This window comes from Aythya ferina (genome assembly GCF_964211825.1).
Source record: "Aythya ferina genome assembly, chromosome: 5".
NCBI lineage: Eukaryota > Metazoa > Chordata > Aves > Anseriformes > Anatidae > Aythya > Aythya ferina.
In genome coordinates, this window is record NC_140301.1 from 55,165,702 (window position 1) to 55,186,028 (window position 20,327).

At 38.7% G+C, this 20,327-nt stretch overlaps 2 protein-coding genes across 7 annotated transcripts in view; one reads left to right on the forward strand and one right to left on the reverse strand.

The window, feature by feature from the left end:
* The window catches only part of KLC1 (kinesin light chain 1), a gene marked incomplete at its 3' end in the record, with an annotated part of 50,057 nt that extends 44,851 nt beyond the window's left edge, over positions 1-5,206 (forward strand). For all 3 annotated transcript variants that reach the window (XM_084521824.1, XM_084521825.1, XM_084521826.1), the window contains one exon: positions 82-5,206. In XM_084521824.1, the coding sequence (XP_084377950.1) occupies positions 82-147 (66 nt within the window). The remainder of the gene's footprint in view (positions 1-81) is intronic.
* Positions 3,970-20,254, reverse strand: XRCC3 (X-ray repair cross complementing 3). 4 transcript variants are annotated; one of them, XM_084521829.1, is made up of 9 exons: positions 20,029-20,254; positions 19,302-19,370; positions 19,067-19,204; positions 17,988-18,200; positions 12,182-12,336; positions 9,939-10,151; positions 8,582-8,628; positions 7,298-7,516; positions 3,970-5,308 (listed from the first exon to the last, which is right to left on the reverse strand). In XM_084521829.1, the coding sequence occupies exons 1-9, from the start codon at positions 20,237-20,239 to the stop codon at positions 5,212-5,214; spliced, it is 1,362 nt and encodes a 453-aa protein (XP_084377955.1). In that variant the 5' UTR covers positions 20,240-20,254; the 3' UTR covers positions 3,970-5,211. The 4 variants fall into 4 exon arrangements, with proteins under 4 accessions (XP_084377955.1, XP_084377957.1, XP_084377958.1 ...); XM_084521831.1 differs by having other exon boundaries at positions 19,302-19,402; positions 20,029-20,072; XM_084521832.1 differs by lacking the exon at positions 20,029-20,254 and adding an exon at positions 19,816-19,940.
* Positions 20,255-20,327: the final 73 nt, after the last annotated feature.

A 20,327-nucleotide genomic window follows, 5' to 3' on the forward strand; every position in this document is an offset into this window, starting at 1 on the left:
TAGTAATTTTGTTTATTTGCTTGAACTATCTGGGCATCTGCATAATTTCTTTTTTTTTTGTTTTTCCCCCCCTTCACACAGGAACGAAATAATTGTCTGACAGACTCGAGAGCTCTGAGTGTCAGTCATACTGATTTGGCGCATTGAGATTCTTGGACAGAAGCTAGCTAATACTTTGTGAATAAAGAAGCACTGAGACCTTCAAAGCTTTGGTTCCTCATCATTATGTATAGGAACACCTAGTTTGTAGATTTTTATTTTTGTTTTTTCAGTGGACTGCTGTTTTTACTTCTCTAAATAGGGACAATTTTAAACACGGCATTAGTGGGTATTTTCTTCTAAAAGAAAACTATATAGGTGTATATTGCTCATTGCACTGCTCCCATTCATGCTACTTATGTTTTCTTTAATAGGTCTGAGGATTACAGCAGCCAAAAAATTGTAAAAATATGAACATATTTAAAGCATACCAAAATGCAAATTGTTTGAAAATGTGGGCAAAATGAAATGTATAGCAATAAATATATACGGTGCTGGGGAAAAGGATAAATTATTTGCATTACCGTGTAAGTTCAAATTGAGCACACTGCATTGGCGGGGATTTCTCTTGCACCACTGATTATTTTGATGTTAAAAACCTTAGCTGGCAAAATGGCACTTAGACGTGGCTTCCTTAACCACTAGACTGAGCTGTTAAATTCTGCAAAAGAGACAGTTGGGGTGACATTATATCTAGATAGCATGAATAGCAATACCTGTGACCATAACTTTGATACTTATTGACGTATGTCTTAGGGCACAATAATCAATGGAGATAGGTCAGCTCACGTTGATCAGAACAAATGGAAAACATTTTGACCTTTATCTTGTATGGCTGAAGGATACTGAAGTGCTGGACTGCAGCTGTCCCAGAGCAGCTGCTGTTGCTCTTAGGGAAACGCCAAGCCTCAGGTTGACTTTCTCGCTTGTCCACTGGAATTCACAGCCCCATTCTCTGTACGCTGAAAGTGCTCCAACATTTCCTTACGCTGATCCCAAATCCTTTCTCCGTAATAGCTGATGACAGCAGAAGCAGGCAACTGCAGGCTGGGCTGTTACACTGTGGAGTAGCTGCTGTGCAAAGGACCACTCAAATCTAAGGGCCCCAGAGGAAGCACTAGATGGCCACCGGCGGCAAGCAACTTGTTTGACCACACATCCATGTTAAATCTACTTACGGTTAATATATATGCTGTCTGTATAAAGGACTGCTGCTGGAACTAAGTATGTATGTTTTAAGTATTTTATAGATACTAGTATTTCCTTTTGCTTTTCTGTAAAGCTTGTAATTTTGTTCATCTTTTGTAAAAAGTAACGTGGAGTGGATGAGAAAGTAAAACAAGTGTAAAAATGTATTTGTGGTCATAGTTGTGAGTTGGAAAATGCAGAACAAAATTAACTTTGGGAAAAGCTGGAACATTCATTCTAGGTTAACACCAAGTGAAAGAGAGAAACAAGTTTTAGAGTTTGAACAGGCTGTGAAGAGTCGTTAGAATTAGTACTTCTTAGAAGTATTTGACTGGTTTTGCATCTGGTTTTAAGTTGTTACAGTAACTGGTGCAAAAAGTTGTATATGTAATGCACTTGACTATGTTTACCAGGAGGTACCTTATTAGCATCTCTTCGAAGAAAGTTGCGTATGGTATACCTGCTATAAAGACGGTTTAGAAACGGTGAGATACGATGCTGCTAATTTGTAGAAGTTTAGCACAGAGCAGTGTGACTCATTAGTGATCTTGAGCAAGAACAAGTTGTTGCTCTGTTATCTTAACAGTATATACTCATATAAAGTAGACTCTCGAGTTTTAATCTTTTATTAAAGAGCTTAATATAAAAATATATAATATATATACCTTTTTTCCCCCTAAAGCAAAACGTGTTACACGTACCCACTGGTGAATTTGGTTCTCTGCACAAAGCCTGAGCTGGCTTTGTAGAAGGAACCGTACATAGACCAGGCTGTCAGGCTGCGTGGGGAGACACCAGAACCGCCGCAGCTGCTGACTGCTCTGGCAGCCTGCAGCAGTGTCACCTGTCCCTTTGGCAGCACCATGAGAAGCTCTGAGTGCACGTAGCCCTATATTACGGTCACCTTGGTTCACAGCAGCACGATGCTGCTGCTATAGGAGTGGCTCAGCGGGCCTCGTAACACTGTTCTGTAGAGTTAAACGCTTCACTTGGAGAGGTTTATAAAAGTCTGACTTACTTTCCTTTAAAAAAAAAAAAAAAAGCTGCTTGGACACAACTGAATTTGGTAATAAGGAATGATTTAAAAAATATATTGAAAATTTTCAAACACATTCATCCTTAAAGAATATTTTTTGCAGACTTGTTTAAATAGAAATGCTTATAGAAAATACTTAGCCCTGGTGATGGTTAAATGTATGCTTTCTAAAAGCTTCTAAAATGCAAGACCATACAGAGTGGATTTTCTCATTTAGGATTTCAAATAGCCCTTACTGTTGGTGGCATTACCAGTACTGTGCTTTTAAGTGTTTTAAACCCTTACATTTTAAAGTGTGTTGGAAGATAAATCTGAATTGTTGAGCTACAGCTTATTAAACAGTTCTTACATTTAAAAGATTTTTTTTTCAGTGAAGAAATCCAAATTTCAAGAATTCTCCAATCCATAGATCCCCAAGAATAATGGCCAAGAACTTGTTAATAACCTTATAGCTTAGAGGCAGTGTGCTGTTTGCAGTTTGAGAGAAACTTGTAAAGTGCAAAAACAAATTTAAGGTCAACTTTCCTTGTGTACAGTCACAAATGAATTACTGTCATGACTTGGCTTGTGTACAGTGCAATTTCAGGTGGGCTTCTCACTTTGCCTTTATGGAAGATTTTCTTTCTGAATTTCCTCTGTTCCAGCTGTAGCTAACAGTCTGCATAAAGTACAAGACCAAAAAAAAAACACTGACTGCATAATTCATGGGTGTCTTCAGTAACAAACTAAATCAACAGCACTGATTAAACAGAAAATTAAAATTTATCTTTAGAACTGACAGACATCTTGTTAGGAAAACCACAGCCTTGGCAGTACCAGCTTGTTCTTAATCTGGTCTGGTTTTCTTTGTTCAGAATTGTAAAGGTGAACTTGTAAAAAGGTTACAAAAACTTCAGACTATGCCAGTTACTTTAGGTTCTCCTGCTAACAGTGGTTGGTTCTGAGGTGTACAGTTGGTAAGTTGCATGTAGGAAGAATCACACGCAGATTGTTACTGGTACCAAGGTGCCTCTTGCCCTTTATCTGTCTGGTTGTGCACCACACTTCAGTAACACTGGCAATACTTGTCCTTGAGTTTTGATCTTGCTAAATGTTATTGTAAAATGTAACTGGTTGGTGATTAGCTCCTCTTTGAGAGGAATAACTTGGCTACTGCTGGCATGTCTGTGCTTGGAGTACAGCAGAGAGCAGTTGGAAGGAACAATGGAAAATGGGGCCCATTAGAGTTTGTGTCTTTCCTTAAAACAAACCAAACCCCCCAAACCTTCCTGAATGGTGGTAAATTAAAATTGTGTTGTGTTTTTTTTATTATTGAGAAAGTTGCACTTAAAACATACTGTTTGAATCCAGTAATTTTGAAAATGGTGTGGTTCTGTTGTAAATATACAGTAATAGATGTGTGCAGTGCTTCATCAAAAGCGTGTTTGCAGTACTTTGAGGAGTTCAAGTTAGTTTAGTTTTGTTCCATAGGTCATGTGTTTTGCCTGAAAGCTGCTAAGAAAATGGCATTTTGGTAATGTCTGCCTGTACTTAGAGAATAAATGTGATGTGATACTATGAAGCCTACAGTTTCCTTTTAGCAACTTCACGTTGTCACAGACAGAAATATTCATATAAACATTGGCTCTTCTTCCTTTTTTTATTTTAGTGGTTTGTAATTGAGGGAGATTTTGAACACTTACCTTTGATTCTCTTTTTTCAAACCATTCACTGTAGTCTCTGTACACTGAATAACCAAGGTCAGTGGTGTTTTCTTTGTTTTTAAGAAGGGGGAAGCTCACAGCAGTAAACCAGAAATGAAAACCAATGCCACCCCACCTAACGGAGTTTGAAAGACTTGAGTTTTTTGAGAAAAAGTTTATGCCTATAGGGAAGTTGAAAAACTTGTCTATATTGTGTGGTTTAGTTAGAGCTGCTTAGAGAACCAGCGTTGAAGTTCATTTAGTACTTCAGCTACATCAAAAAGCTCAAAGGTGCTCTAAAGGCTGTGCTGGCACATGATAAAGTAAGAGATTAAAATTCTAGACATCACGGAATAAGCACTGTCAAGTAGTTTTAAAAGGAGCAATCCTTAGGTTAGGCTCCCTATATTCATCAGATTCACTCGAGTCACAGTTCATGGATGGAAAGTTACTGGTTTTTTTAGGTTTAATTATGTAGCACTGTAATACTGTGATACTCTACAGTGTAAGGTATTCCACCCAGATGAGTTCTATGCAATCAGCAATGGTATTTTTGTTTTCTAGGGCATGATTTAAACGAAACAAAAACACAACAAAACCAGGTAACTATTTTTAATGTCAATTTATCCTTCTTGAGGAAATCAGTGGTTTTTTGTTTGTTTTTTAGATCTGTGGATTTAATATTTGATTAAAAACTTTAACATGCTAAAATTGGCTTTAAGATGCTGCATTTTGCTCTCCATGTGTACTTACAATTTGTTACAGCTGTGGAAGAAATCCACTTCAGAGTTCACCTGTTTGTCTTACCCCATAACAAATGTTATTTGTAACAAATAGTAGTAATTCACTGTGATTTCACGAAGAAGCTTGTGATGAGATTGTTTAATGTGTTTTACTACGTGTTTTGTTAATGCATCAGTTGTGTAAATTTATCTTTGCAGAGCACAAATTAACTTTGTTTTAATTCTACTTTTCAAAAGAAATCTGTTTCTAGAACTCTGTGTTTCTTCTGAAAAAGGTCTCTCTAAATACATCACAGAGCTGTAGATTAATTCAAAGCTGTTCAAAATTTCTCACATGTCATTTAACATTTCTTTTCAAAGTGTAGAAATTGAAATATTTGAAAACAGTCTTACAGGGTAAAGATGAGTGTACTTCTAGAATGTAAATCTTCTTTGTAAAAAAATTAGTTCAATTTTTCCTGTATAGAAACAAATCTCAGTTGTGAAATCCAAAGATGAATAAAGCTGTATAAAGGGAAGGTTCTTAAATTGCATTTATTAAAACTTGTGTGTTTCGACACTTAACACAAGGCAGATACTTCTTCAGATAACTTGGGCTGTCCAGTCTTTGCACCCCAGAGCTGTAGTGATGCAAGAACAGCATTTCAGAGGCTGGTAGTAAGTGACACTGACGAAGGGGTAGAAACTGCAGCTGAACATGCTGACTGTTGTAAGCTTGGAGGTCAGTTACATTTCAGTGGTTTGGGTTTTGTTTGTGACTGGGAGCTAGGAACCTCACTGCACCATATGCTAACTCAGAGTTAAAATTGCAGCTGGAGAGCCAGATGAGAACCAACATGGGCAATGACAGGAAGATTGGGTCAGGTAAGATGTTATTTAAATCATTTGATAATGTGTTCTTCCAAGTAAACTGGAACTTACATTGCAGCAACACCTGTGGTTATTTAACATCACCTTGCTATGGACAGTCAGGTTGCAAACAAAGTTATCAAAATATCATATAATGTCTATCAACCTGCTCTGAGTGTGTTGTACAGGGAGGCAGGCTCACTGGGTAGGGGTAGGCTGATTCCTGTTTATCAGCTACATCCATGCGTGGCTTTAAAAAAAAAAAATTACAAGAGGATAAGCGTTGTACCAGTCAAAGTCCCTGTCCCAGGTAAAGAGAAATGGAAGAGAATTTTAGTGTTACCTATGCTGCATGGACCATTAGGATTGGAAGACTGAGAAGATCTCAGTTTTTTCCTAAAATTGAGTACGCAAAGACTTAAAATCTTCATGGTTGGATTTTATTAAAAAAAATAGAGACTGGTCACATCCAAATACACATAATGAAGATTTTTTTTTTTTTTTAAATAGGGCTTTAAACCCAACTTGCTACATCATTGCACAAGGTCCCCTGAGGTGACTGCAGAGATGTCAGAAAAATGCAAAGCAGCATTATTCTACTTGCTTTGTGTTTCCTTTGTTCAGGTCCAAGGTTTGAGTGTAGTAGGGAGAACAAAAGGTGCTAATTACCTAAAGACAGAACTGAGAAATGTAACAACAGAAACCCAGGACTCTCTAACATGGCAGACACTGCTCCTGTTTAGGGATCTGGGGAAGCAAGGAGAAGGGTGCTGGGGGGAAGGGATCTGTTTAAAAGCTTAACAAGGACAATACAAGTGGGCATCAACCACTGATCACAGCTCCCACCCACATAACATAGGCAGAGTAAGGTTTAAAGCCTCTGGAAATTGTGGATGAATAACTTGATTTGGCTTTCTTTGGCCCTGAATGCAGCGATGACCAGAAAAAGCACCCATCGTAGCAGTAGGCTTGAGGCCAGCAGAAAAAAAGATGTGATAAATAGTACAAAGATGCAAAGAAAAACATGTAAGGCTCTACCAAACTCCTCTGAGAAAAGCAGTAGAGACAGATACTACAGCTGGAGGAAGAGATGCAGAAGATAATCAAGAATGCTCCCTCTATCCAACAAAACGGAGTAGTGCAGAGAATCAGGAAGAACAAGAACAGAGCTGAGACCGTGTGGTTACCATGCAGTTTGAGATAGGGGAAAATAGAACAAGGGGATTTGGGTGTGTAGTTGATATTTAAGTGGAAGAGGTCAACTAGGCTTCTGCTATGAGTGGAGGGAATGGGAAAGGAGTGGAAAAGAACCAAATTATCTGCAGACATTTCCTCAAAGATTTCCTCCATATTTCCTCAAAATATGTACAAAACCAGTACAATTTTAGCTCTTGCAGTAAGACGTTAAAATCAAGTAACCTTCTGGTACTTTTTAATATCAGGATTTAAAAAATATATAGTTTTTCTAAAAAAAGATAGCTGCTTTATGATAATGGTTGCTTCTGTGACTCTGCTGATAGAAGAACAGCTGTGTGCTTTATAGCAGAATGAGGACTAGAAACACCAGTAAATATATCCAAATATAAAAAGACCTTCTCATACTGTAAAAAACGCATAATGTGTTGTCGTATCACCTCTCATGGAGTTCAGCATCCATTCCCCCACCAAGGAAGAATTGCATCTTATTTATGATCCTTCCTGAAGCAAAGCAGTTTCAATACACTTTTGGAGCAGGAAGTTTTAATATACAAAGGACTTACTTTATTCCTTTCACACCTTCCAATTCTACTGTATAGCAGCAAAAGGATGGAGGTAGATGAGGAGCAAAAGCCACTCTTAAAGTCCTCACGTTTCCAGTGTGGTGAAACACGGCTCCAGACAACTGGTCGCGTTGTGATACTCGGCTGACCATCAGTCTCATTAGCAGGTGATTTGCCCAGGTTATTCCAAGTGCTGGAGTGACTTTGTTATCCATTGAACTATAAAGAAAGCATTACAGAGTTTTGCATGTATGAATTTAATAGGGGATATCTTTGGTTCTTCTAATGTAGTTTTGCTACAACAGAAGCCATTGACTGTTTGCTACATTTCAAGCTGTATGGCTTCAAAAATGGAGCTCACAGGGTGTACTCACAGTGCTATACACCAGGGTCTCTGTAACGAGGTGATAGTTGGAAGTGCCTTTATACAGAGTAATTCAGTCACTCTTCCAACTACTGCCATGTATACTTGTCTTTTTTGATGGGATTCTCTCTTGTGACATGAAAATAATATTAGGAAAATGTTTGAATTTAAGTATTTGAGTTATGGAATTGTTGGCCCTGAATTCCATTAAAACTTACATTTAGAAACATTTGGTAGATACAGCACTACTTTCATGTACTACTTTCAACAAAGCTTAAAACAGATTTTGTTTTTCTTTTTCCTGGAGAGATTGCAACCTCTCCAGTAAAAGAATTTCAAGATATCAAGATAACCAGGGAAAAAAGCAGCCTTACTCTTGCTCTGTGTCAGTTCCTCAATCTGGAGGACGTAATTAACTCCTCACAAAAACACATTTATGTAGCTCCTAGCTTATCTATAAATGAAGTTTACCATTAGGATTCAAACAACAAATATGTATGTTTGAATCTCATTAATATCTTGGTGTCAAAAGATAGTTATAATTTTCCTCCTTAAGCAACAAAAACAACCCGTAAGGTTTGCTTGCTGTGTTTTTCAGAGCAAACAGAAAATGCACTTGCTTATATCAATAAAGAGATGCAAAATTCCTCTTGTGCTGGCAAGTACACCAGCCATTAACTCCAGGGAATCTGTCCTTTCAACTTGCTGATTAGGGATTACCACATCACTGTTTATGATGGTTTCTTCCACTGTAGGGCACAGCAGCTATTACTGATCTCTAGGAAATACAGCACTGCTGGGTAAATAAATGCACCGCTGCTCTTAACATGCACTGGTAGTTGGTACTGGAGTTACAGGAACATACAGTGGTTAAACGCTGCCCTGTACGACGTTGTTACGTTCCCCTGCAGATGACTTACCCACAGCCACACTGAGCAGCTTCCGACTCCCCCACTGCATCGGTCACCTAGAGCAAAACAACAGCGTTTGAGGCTGACCTGTAGGCACGTGTTTGATTTTAGCAATCAGCAGGGCAGGGAACAAAGCCATCAAAATTCAACATACTGATCAACAATACTGATATGATTTAGTATCATTAAGTCAACTTATTGGTTTACAGATCACATATTACAACAAGTTGGAAGAACCCTTACTCTTCCAAGGCATGCTAGAAGAGAGTTATGCTAGCTACGGCTTATGTTAGTTTAACTACTGATTTTTTTTTTTTTTAATTTATTAAAAAAAAAAAAGTACAAAAATCTGTCCTTGCCTAATGGAGCAGTTTGCTTTTGACCACAACTTAGGGACAAAATCCACACCTCTTGATTCCTTATGCTGTCTTTTAGTGTCATGATTCTTCAGCACAAGTTCCTCAGAAAACACAGCAAATTAAGCTATAGGTACTTATTTTCTGTATATAATGTACAGAAATGATTACATTACAAATCCTCCTCAATATTGTAGTCAGTTTATTTCTGTAACTACAGACTTGACCTATTGAATCATATTCTGTGTACTCTAAAATAGAGTCCAGACACTAATATGGTATCGTACTAATCTGAACTTCCCTGAGTCAAGAGCTTGATTTATTGCTTTTTCTGCACAGAACAAAGATTTTTATGCCTTATCCATGAGGTTTTATTTTATAGCTAGACTCTATGTTCAGTTGTGTTGTTTTTTTTTTTTAATTGTATAAAAAGCCACTTTCCCCACACTGCTTAGCATGTGAGTTACAGCTGGTTTGGAGGCTAAACACTAAGGAATTTGAGGCTGTATCTTTTTTTGGTTCAAGTCAGTTTGCTTGCGTTCTGATGTTTTAGTAATCTCTGCAGTTACACAGAACGACTGAGCTATACAAAACTGCAGCGAAGTCCCTGGCATTTTACCCTCCCCTGGATACATATAACTGTGCTTGCAGAGCTCCAACAGCAAGCTACAGGATGACAGCACTTGAAGCCAGCACACAAAAGAATTCTGTTAGTTCAGCTGGGTGCCTTGCACAGTTGTTGTACGTATCCATTTTTGTTAGCTTTAATAGAAGTCTCCTTTGAGAGAATTAATGGTCTATAAAAGCTTAATATTCCTAACTTTTGAAAAAGTTAAAAATTACTACTTTAAAGTACATCTATTTACAGAAAACAAAGTTTTGATCAGTTATTAAGACTCACCTGACTGTTAAACACAATAACAAGAAATCTAACCAACACAGATTTACACACGCACACAGCAACTGATGAAATGGTCCCCATACAACGAGAAGCACTTCTGATGCCATACCTGATTAATGCACACAACCGGAGTGCTGAATCGCGTGCTTAAACTGTGAAGCTGTGCTCCGAACATCTGCAAATATCGAGCCTTCAAAACAGAATCCGAAGCTCCAAATTCACATCGAAATAGCGCAGCAATAGAGTCTATGACCACCAACCGCACCATGCCTCGTTTGAGCAGCAGGGAAATCCTTTTAGTAATGCAGTTGTGGAAGGTGTCCTACCCCAAAATACAAACAGCATTAAAAAGGTTCCAATAACTCTACTCTACTCTGTAGCTACAGATCTCATCACTGAAATGCAAGCTGATGAAGGTTCTCATCATAAAATGAGTTCGTTGATCTTCAAGTCTCGCTAGTAATTATTTTTACAGACACAATTTTCTGTAATAAAACATCAGAGACTATCTGTGCATGCATAATGTACTGCAGTTATTTGCAGCTCTGATTTAAAGTATGCACAGACATGTCAAAATCTCAAGAACGCAATCATACAATCCTGAACAATTCCTGTTTTGCAGCGTGGTTCTCACTGAGAACTCCAGACTAGCATTACATATTCAAAACAGAAGTTAGAGACTATGCTGCTGTTCCACTAGTGACACTGACAGTGAAAAATACAGCTGCTACATCAAATCCATATTGATTAAGAGTTTTATTAATATGAGTATCTGTGACCTATATCATCCCTTTTTATTAAAAACTTTCATTAATTGAATATTTTGAAGTCACCAAGCATTTAAGTTGCAGGAAGTTTAACTAGGAAATATTCTGTGGGGTACAATGCATACTTTATGTATACTGATGCACACAAACAGAATCTCTGCATAGCAATAGATGAACTATAATAATTTTTTGGAAAGTTGTTTTAATTAGCAGTGAGTGCAGTGCTTTACTTTTCAGAGAGATCTGTGTACTACTGTAGGATGAGTCTCTCCTTTTAACAATAATGTACTCTACAGCTTTCAGAAATTACAGTAAGAGCCTTAATTAATGTTTCCAATGGAAGGTACACAGCAAAGGTTGCTTAGCTTCTTCCCAGCAGTGAAAGTGGCAAGTATATTACAGCAACGTACAGTACCTTCTTCATTTACAAACTATTAAGAAAAAACTCCAGCAATTGCAATGTTTTAACACGCGCTACTTTAAGCTTTACAGAAAACAGAACTTTCAATGGTTTGTCAATAAATGGCATACGTGTATTCATGGCCACTTAGGAAAAGAAGCAGCACTTGAATGTGGCTTCTACATGGCAAGAATGCCGAACGTTTTCCTTCCAAGTTTACTGGGATGTCATGGGCCAGACCCAGTACAGATGTCTAACAGGGAGAGAAGGTCAAGACAGCTGCACTGCAGTTATGCTGTGCCACTACTTATTGCAGGCATCAGTTTTTGCATTCTTCCCTTCCACCTGTTTACTTTTCATTTTTACTAATTCTGGTGTTATATTACAAGTTACTCAGAACACACAACACCTTTTGCTTATTTATTTATCTGGTGCCTCCAAACTCAGTGATGATCTCTCCAGGAGCTGCAATGAAATGAATTCTCTTTGTAGAGGCTCATATGATTTAAATTAACCTCTTTGCTCATATAAATTAACCTCTTTAGAGGCTCACATGTTGCTATGTTTTGGAATTATGATGAAAAAGTGGTGATAACCCACCAGTGTTTTGGTTGCTGCCAAACAGTGCTTACAGAGTCAAGGACTTTTCTACTTCTCACACTACCCTGCCAGCGAGGGAGCCGGGGGTGCACAAGAAGCAAAGGAGCACAGAGTCAGGACACCTGACCCAAACTGGCCAAAGGGATGTTCCATCACTTCTTTACTTCTTAAAAAATAAAAATAAAATATATATATATATTGCTCTCTTATTAAACTGCCTTTATCTCAGCCCACGAGTTTTCTAACTTCTGCCCTTCTGCTTCCCCCATAAAGCAGGGGAAGAGCAGCTGCATGGCACTTAGTTGCTTGCGAGGGTTAAGCCACAACAAACAAACTTTACCACATTTTAATAACCATACCTTGTGAAAACCAACCACATTATAAGAAATATTAATAGTTATTTTAAAATATCTTTCACAATAAAACATTGTAATAGTTCCTTAACATTAACTGCAGAGGTTAAGAATTATTTGTTATAGATCTTAGTTCACTTGTAGCCTTTTGAAAGGTCTGCTTCAAAAAACTCTTGTGGTTACTGGACTGTAGCATTATAATCATGTATTTGCAGTCTGTGCTCCTACTTACTAGGTCTGCTGCATGCTCGACGAAGATGTTGTTTCCAAATCTGATCTTCTGTATGACTTCAGGTGGAACATCTGCACGCAACTTATGCTGTTGATCTATGAGTTGCTGCAAACGTTTACTTGGGAACGCATCTTCTGTACAAACATAGACAGCCCCTATAATGAAGGAAACAAGCTCTGTTATCACAGCAGGGCTCTTACACAGACAGCTTTCCCAACAGCACAAAAATAAAATAATGAATTATACACTCAAAAGTGGTTGCCAGGTGCTTTATTGGTGCCTGCTGACACAACTGCACTTTTATACTCTCCAGTAATCCACTAGGTGACACTTTTTGCACGGCTGCCGAATGCCTGCCTCCCTAACTTGGGTGATGAGGAGCACCATAATTTATCCAACCCACAAATGGAGTCATACTGCATGGCCTGCCTTAGACCAGTGTTCTGCTTACTTTCATTCGTTCTTTTGAACTTTCTTGGTGTCAAATTTACTTATGGAGGCGCACTTACTGCCATAATTTGTTAACCATTTTAAAGAGGATCACTCACCCAAACTCATTCCAACTAACTCTTCTTAAAAATGGTACACTAGATAAGAAAAACATTAAATTTCACTAACATTACTGTGACTGATGTCTATGTATTTTTACTGTGGTTTCTGGTTAACAAGGATGCATTATTGCAGAGAAAATTAAGCATATGCATCAAACATGATGGGGCAAGAAAATAAATACGTGCAATATTTTCTTAATAAAATTATTGCCATTACTGCAGAAATAGCCAGAACTACCTGAAAACAGCTGAAAATTATAGTTATGCCTAAAGATTAAGTCTTTTTTAAGAAACAGGATGAGCTCAGGACTGGACCAAGGAAAAACTAATGGTTACAATATCAAAAAAATATTTTGCTGGTGGACACCTGCATAACAGTGGATATTGATTTCTAAGAATCCTTGATATTAGGCAAAGATGAGCATAAGGCTAATTTTCTTTAGGACTAAACTTCCTTCTTCAGCTCAATATTCCCCAACCCCTCCATAAATTCTTGTATAAATCACTGCAGTTCCTGCACTCCGAACCAGACTTTCAGTTTTACCATTTCTAAAAAGCTAGCAAGTAAAAAAAAAGCAGCAAACTTGTAATCACAAATTTGGCATTACATGTATCCAGCATCAGTGGTTGCTCAAATAGGCCAATTATGGCTTGCAACATTTAAGTTACAAAACTGGAAATTATTAAGGTGCAAATTCAAAACCAGCAAACAAACAAAAATAGCGAAAACCCTCCAAGATATGCAGCTGCCTTAAGCGCGTGTGGTTCTGAATTTCATGCTAACAAAAGCTGTGCTAACTTGTGCTGAGATATCTTAAGGCTAAAAGAGTTTGTGAAGTAAAACATTCTGGACTTCTCCTTCCTTATTCACAGCTGATTACCTTTAGCACAACACCGCCTGATTCTGAAAGACAGTGATTTCTTCACCACAAATAATGGCTTACACCGAGAGCATCTGCCTTTTAAAAATCAGATCTGCCTTAAGCACTGCATCCTTTGTGCTCTCTTCTGTTTACTTCAAAAAGAAGGAATGTTTGTCACTTCAGACTTCACGTTTTTTTTCAAATGCAGGCTTGTATTTCTAAATAGATCAATGCTCTGTTGTTTAAATAACAGTATTTCAACCCAGTTATTGCAACATTCAGCAACTTTAAACAGAAAACTTGAGAAACTTGCTGAAAAAATACGTTTTTCTAAAATTAACTCATCTGAAGACAAAGAAATGTGAGATTCTGCTGAAGACCTTTGCAAGTGATTTCAGTACAGTAATAAGAACAGTGACAGAAATAAATGTAAGGTAAAAGCAAAATATAAAACCATCCAACCAATCCTACTGTGTTACAAACACATGCACAGCTGTATCCCAGTTTCACATTCGTATATGATTAAGAAGTAAATCAAGGCAAGCAAGGTAATCCTACTGCCATAATACCTGGAAGCAAAAAAGAACAGCTGGAGAAGCAAGTATCTGGTCCCCTCTGCTCCACTGGTCCAGCAACCTAGATTTAAAATTCCTGGTCAATAGATACACTCTGTCCTCTTCTTACAATCATAGCAGTAACTTTAAAATCAGGTGAGCACATTTTTTTTTTTTTTTTTACTTAAGCACTTGTAAAAAAGATGATTATTTCTTTTTAAGAACAGCTTTACTTCTGTCACCTGCTAAACTTCTACTCTGCAGCAACACTTCTCTGCCTTCACTTAAATTTACTACCGCAGATATTATATTCTGAGAACAAAACTGTTCCACTCGTGATTTCTCCAAAATATACACAGGAACAACCTTATCCATTTTCCTGAAATTTGCTCATTTTAGAAAACAATAATATAATTTTCATCTTGAACATTAAGAGAATTAAGTCACACAACATATATAAGCTGAACTTTGTCTTGGCTTCAAAGTAGAGTTTCACAATAAAATGGAAGCAGCTCTCTTTCCTGCTGGACCTTTATCAAGGCTCTTCAGCTTCACATTTGTGACACAATGAAACTGTTGATTACCAAGAATATACACCAGTAAATTAGAAACACAGAAGGTGCTTCACATCAGTGTAACAAGGGCTAGGAGAAACTGACAAATAACTAAAATAATTAAACACGATGTTAAGGAGTGATGCCTACTCATGTCTCCAAAGCACTTAATAATATTCACATACGTTTAATGATAAGTGAATTGTCATAACCTAAATAAATGAGGAGACTAGCACAACACAAACAGAAAGGCCCACGGCAGCGTGCTATTTACAGCTTATTAGGAAGCTGTCAACACTAACAGCAACTCAGGAGTCATATTTATCACTTTTGAGGAGGAAGCTGGGAGATACTTAAGAAATCAGTCATCCTCGGTGACCATAGAAGCATCTTTTTTATGGTTCCACAACAACCGAACAGAAACTAGCTATTTTATCTGATCTTAGTGCTTTACTAGTATTTAGGCAGATAAATGTGTTATACTTATTGTTGGCCAAAAAACAAAACAATCAAAAAAACTACATCCCAAAACAAGCAAACAAAAAGCACAAAAAATCCCACCACAAAAAATTGCAAGTGATCATCAGATAATGGAAGGATTTTCAGTCCTGTGAGCATAATCTGCCATGCCACAAACCAGCTTTGTTAATAAGAATCAGCAGCAAACTTTTTTTTTTCCCAGTACAGAATTCTAATATAGGTATGCACGTCACATTATATTCATGTATTGCTCATGAATATGGACATATTAAATAAATTCAGCCTATATGCAATAGACCATAACTGACATTCTTAGACCAGCAGAAAGATGGCCTGGAGGCAAAGGATGTCCTCATTCCATGGTTTACTGCCAGCCTTCTAGAGCTGAGAATTGTAAACAAGATTAGCACCAAGTCAAAGGTAGGAAATACACGGCAAATCCGTACTGTCTAAAGGAATGTATTTCAACGTTTCCACCTAAGAGAAGGAAAGTTTCTAGTACTAAAAAAAAAAAAAAAAACAACAACAAAAACCATACACACAAAAAACAGCCAACCACCACCAAAAAACACAAACAATTTCAAATAATTAGCTATGTTTTAGCACCAAGTTAAACATCCTATAAGTAGAGCCAAACCTCTCTGATGGTTAATAAACATTTTTTTTCATCCTCAGATTTCCTACAGAATAAACCAGTCCCATACTTTAACCTAACCTTTCAGTTCCTGTATTCCACATAAGTCCACCACATTCCACAGTTATAGACTGCAGAGAAATTGAGGTTTTGTTCTCTAAGTGCTGTGCAAACAGCATCTTCTTCTAAGACCTCGCAGTCTAAGATATGGCAGGATACAACCCTGAGTGAAAAACTGCAAGAATTAGGATACCACTGCTCTAGCACTCCAACTCCTGCAACTGGATATTTCTGCCTTCTGTACCTTGCCCACCTCCAAAATTTGGCAATTCTCAACAAGCCATATTGAATTTGTCTCAGTTGAACTTGAAAAAATCTTTAAAAAACTACAAAGCCTGAAGAGAGCACTTCACATTTTGCTGCTGCTGTTTAGAATCTAAAAGCCTGACAAGAGTAATTACCTTCTACCAAATTACAACTTTGGAAAATTAGATGAAACCCTGGGTTCTCCAAGTTGTAATTACTTTCTGACCATACTGAAACACAAACTAAAAGGCTCTAATTTAATTGAGAAGTGCCCACATTACAGTGTTCTTAAGAATCTTTTACCCACCACAGAGTTCTGTGCGACACCTTTTAACTCAGTATCTTTTTCCTTCTCTTTGAAGAATTCTGATTTCACAAAAGAGTTCAATAAATCCAATAAATTAATAGTCAAACTGTGATTGTGTTTGAGAATCTTAAATTGAATGTTCAAACAGATCTGCTCTGATGTACTATGACGATGATCTGCTATGCTGCAGCTCCTACTTAGGAAAGTATATATATAAAAAAAAAAAGAATAGGTCACATTTAGTACCTTTGTTCTAGATTTTCTTAATGCACATATACTAGAGTTTAATTGATACACTCAAAACTTTTGTGAGCTCTTCCAAAATGCTTTGGTTCTCTCACCGGACCTTTGATAGCCATGAAATATTTAAGAGCAGGCAGATGGGGAACACAAACACAACAAAGCAATCATAACAGCACCAAAACAGCACAAGAAAAATCAAGCAACTTCAAACACAAATAATGAAGGATTTGCCATTTAATAGCCCTGCAAGGAACAGTCTTGAGACTAGAGTGCCACCTTTTTCTGTACTCCGTTTAGCCTGTTCCTTTCTTTCAACGTAAAGAGGGAGAAGTCCTGGGGCATAAATAAAAATCTGTTTGCACCCATACTAACTGCAGCAGTTAGCAGCAACACAGGATGGAATTGAACAGAATATGTTTGCTTCTGTTCTGATTAATTAACTTAAAGCAAACTAACATAAGCCAAAGGCTAATTTCTGCTCTTTAAGCAATATGATTTGGACATTCCATGATTTTTCCATGTGGGTGAATACATTACAAGAAATAATTAAGTTTCCTCAAAACAAACGACAGAACTGCCAAATTAAACCCAGTGCTGCATGGAAGGATGAGCAAGATCACTGCTAAAACCCACCTAAGGCAGCCTATCAGCACAATGAATTCTCAGAAGTCACTCAGATCTCCCCCTTTCTAAGACAGCATATAATACTAAAAGAAAATACTATAAATTAGATCAACGTGATAAAGACGGTTAAAAAAAAATAATAAAAAATACACCTACATACTTTTGCCAAAATAGGAAAATGGCAGCTACAAACAATACTTTCTTCAACTAGATTTCCATCAGTTTTACTCTGTTAAACACTTCAATTACTGTTATCAGATTAAGTATTTTACAGAATTTGAAACTGTCAGCTAGGGAACGTATGGTATATACCTGAGATGTTTGTGGTAAATTACCTGACAGGCTGCTTCGCTGTGGTTGTTACCTGAGGAGTCAATAAGTACTTACGACAGTGACACTTTTCTTAAGTTGTCTGCATGTGTGTTTAGTTCTACCCGCAGTGGCATGCAGATAAACAATAGACGACAGTAATTCTGTATTAAATTACGTCGTGATGCAGGGCGTGTGCACTGCATGCTTTTCTCTCTGTGATGCTGCATTACTAAGCAGCTTACAACTAATGCTACGGCAGAAGGGGAAGACACTCACTGAATACGCACATTTACCTCAATACACAGGTGGCATTCTTAAAGACAGTATTTTCCTCTAAAAGGCAAATTTAATAATCAATATTTATATTTTAGTACTTACCAGACTCTAATCCACCGTATTTGTAAGGATACTGCACACAAAGGCACAGCTGCAAACTAATTTGAGTCTTCCCAGCAGAACTTTCTCCAGCAAGTTCTGTGATTCCCACTAAAGGGATGCCACCTTTTAACAAGTTATCTAGTACCGAACATCCCAGGCTTAGCTTCTGGTGTTGGGAGGCAAAATGATCTTTATCTTGGTAGAGCTGAAGTGCTGCAGAGTTTTTCAAGGATTTAAAAAAATAAAGAAAGAAAAAGAAAATTTTATTTAGTATCTTTCTAACTCACCATGATACAAAATAGATAGATGCTGACACTGTATACCAGGTTTGTATCTACATGGGATGCTTTGTTGACAAATTTTCTAATTCAGCCTGGTCTCCCCTGCAAAACCTACTAATGAAACGCCTCTTCAAAAACTGGACATTTACACCGAGCCCTTTTCTCCCCTATAACTTTTTTCCTTTCTCTGTCTCAAAGGAGTGTCTCTGAAAAACTATATTCCAGGAAAATCCAGGAAATTCCAGCAAGGTTCAGGCAGAGCAATTTTGGAAAGAGAAAGCTATAGCAGGCCATGAAACAGTGTAGCAAGCGTCTGACCAAGGCAAAAAGATACACCTTGATCACAAGAAAATAGATTCTAAGTACAGTGCAGCCATGAAGCACTTGTATAGGAAGAGCTATCCAATCCTGCTTGGTTTGGAATGACATTTTCTTATCAAATCAGCTTATGTAGTTTATAAGATGTCATATAAGCTTTTTAGCTAGTCTTAGCACCAAAGGAAAATAGTGAAAAAGAAGGAGAGAAAAAGAAAATCTTGTGTTCCTATAATCATGTTTTCCAGACTAGAGAATTATTTTGTCCTGTTTTAAACTGGCATAATCCCAAAGAATGACTGACACAATTCCATCTATCTTCAGGGTCTCACAGAGGCAGCCCTTAGGGTAATTAAACCGCTATAGCAAAACTAAAACACGTTTTCATTCTCAGAATCATATCATTGCATCAGCGAGGAACCAAAACCGTATCTTCTCCCAGTGACAGTATTTTAAGAACATTTTTTGTATTGATTGTATTACCTGTAAGCATACAATTTCTCCTCAGCGAGTGAGAGACGGTTTTCAGCAGACACTCTGCATCTGCACTGGACAGTTTCATCAGTCTTTGCAAGTCTGCTCCGGAAAGGTTTAAAACTTCTTTTATTGATTTTATGTCAGCTGAAATTAGAGGAATGTTTATAAATACTTTCCATTGCTTTATAGTCATGCACACAAGAAAGAGTTTGCCGCAGAGCGGGCAGGGGCCGGCCGTTACCTTTCCTCAGGGCTGCGACCACCCTGGGGTTCAGCTCCAGCTGCTCCCAGTCCATCTCCTGCCACAGCGCTGGGGGCACACAGCGTCAGGGGGTTAATTAACTGTATTCGTTATATTCAAGTTAATTTATTCAGGCGGTTAGTTATATTGTCTTTATTTATTTTTTAATCAGATCTATGTGCAGTAAGTGTGATTCAACGTGACGTTTTGTAGGAACGTTCTTTTTTTATCTATTTCTTTATATTATTTCTTGTATTTATTTTTATTTCTTCTTTATTTATTAATTATTTCCCACAAGTAACAACGACTTGCAAGAGCAGCCCTCTCAGGTGCCGTTAAGGGCTTTAATTTTTAACTTTTTAACTCAAACCCGCCCTTAACCCCTCACAGCCCCCAGCAAATGGCCGCCCCGCCCCGGGCCACCTCAGCGCCCTCAGGGCCACCTCAGCCCACCCCCAACCGCCCCCTCACAGCCGCCGCAGCCAATAGGCAAACGGCCCGCCCGCAGCGTCACCTGTTACCAGGCTCACCGAGCTCCTCTCCGCCCGGCGCAGCCAATGGCGAGGCGCGGCTCAGGGGGAGGGCGGGGCGTGGGGCGGGGCTCTGCCGCTGGGCTGGGAGGGGAGCGGCGGGGGAGAGCGGCGCTCGGCGGCAGCCAGCCGAGCACAGCCGAACGGAGCCGAACCCACTCCGCCCGTCCCGCGCGCTGATTGGCTGCCGTGCTTACCTCGAGCGCGGAAGGTGGGGGAGCGGCCGAAGCGTGCCCGCCCTTCATTTCCGGGTTGTGAGCCCGGCCGTTCCTTCTGCGCATGCGCCTCGAGTTCCCACAGGGGCGTGCAAGGAACCCCGCTCCATCCCCACCCCTCGAGCGACACGCGATTGGCCGCCAGAGTGCGGCGGCGGCCTCTATTGGCCGTCCGCGGCGGGTGGGCGGGCATTCCCAACCCCCCTTTCCTATTGGCTCTGCGCCGCGCTCGTCCCGCGTTCCCGGGGCTCCCATTGGCCGGCGGAGCTGCCAGTCCGAGA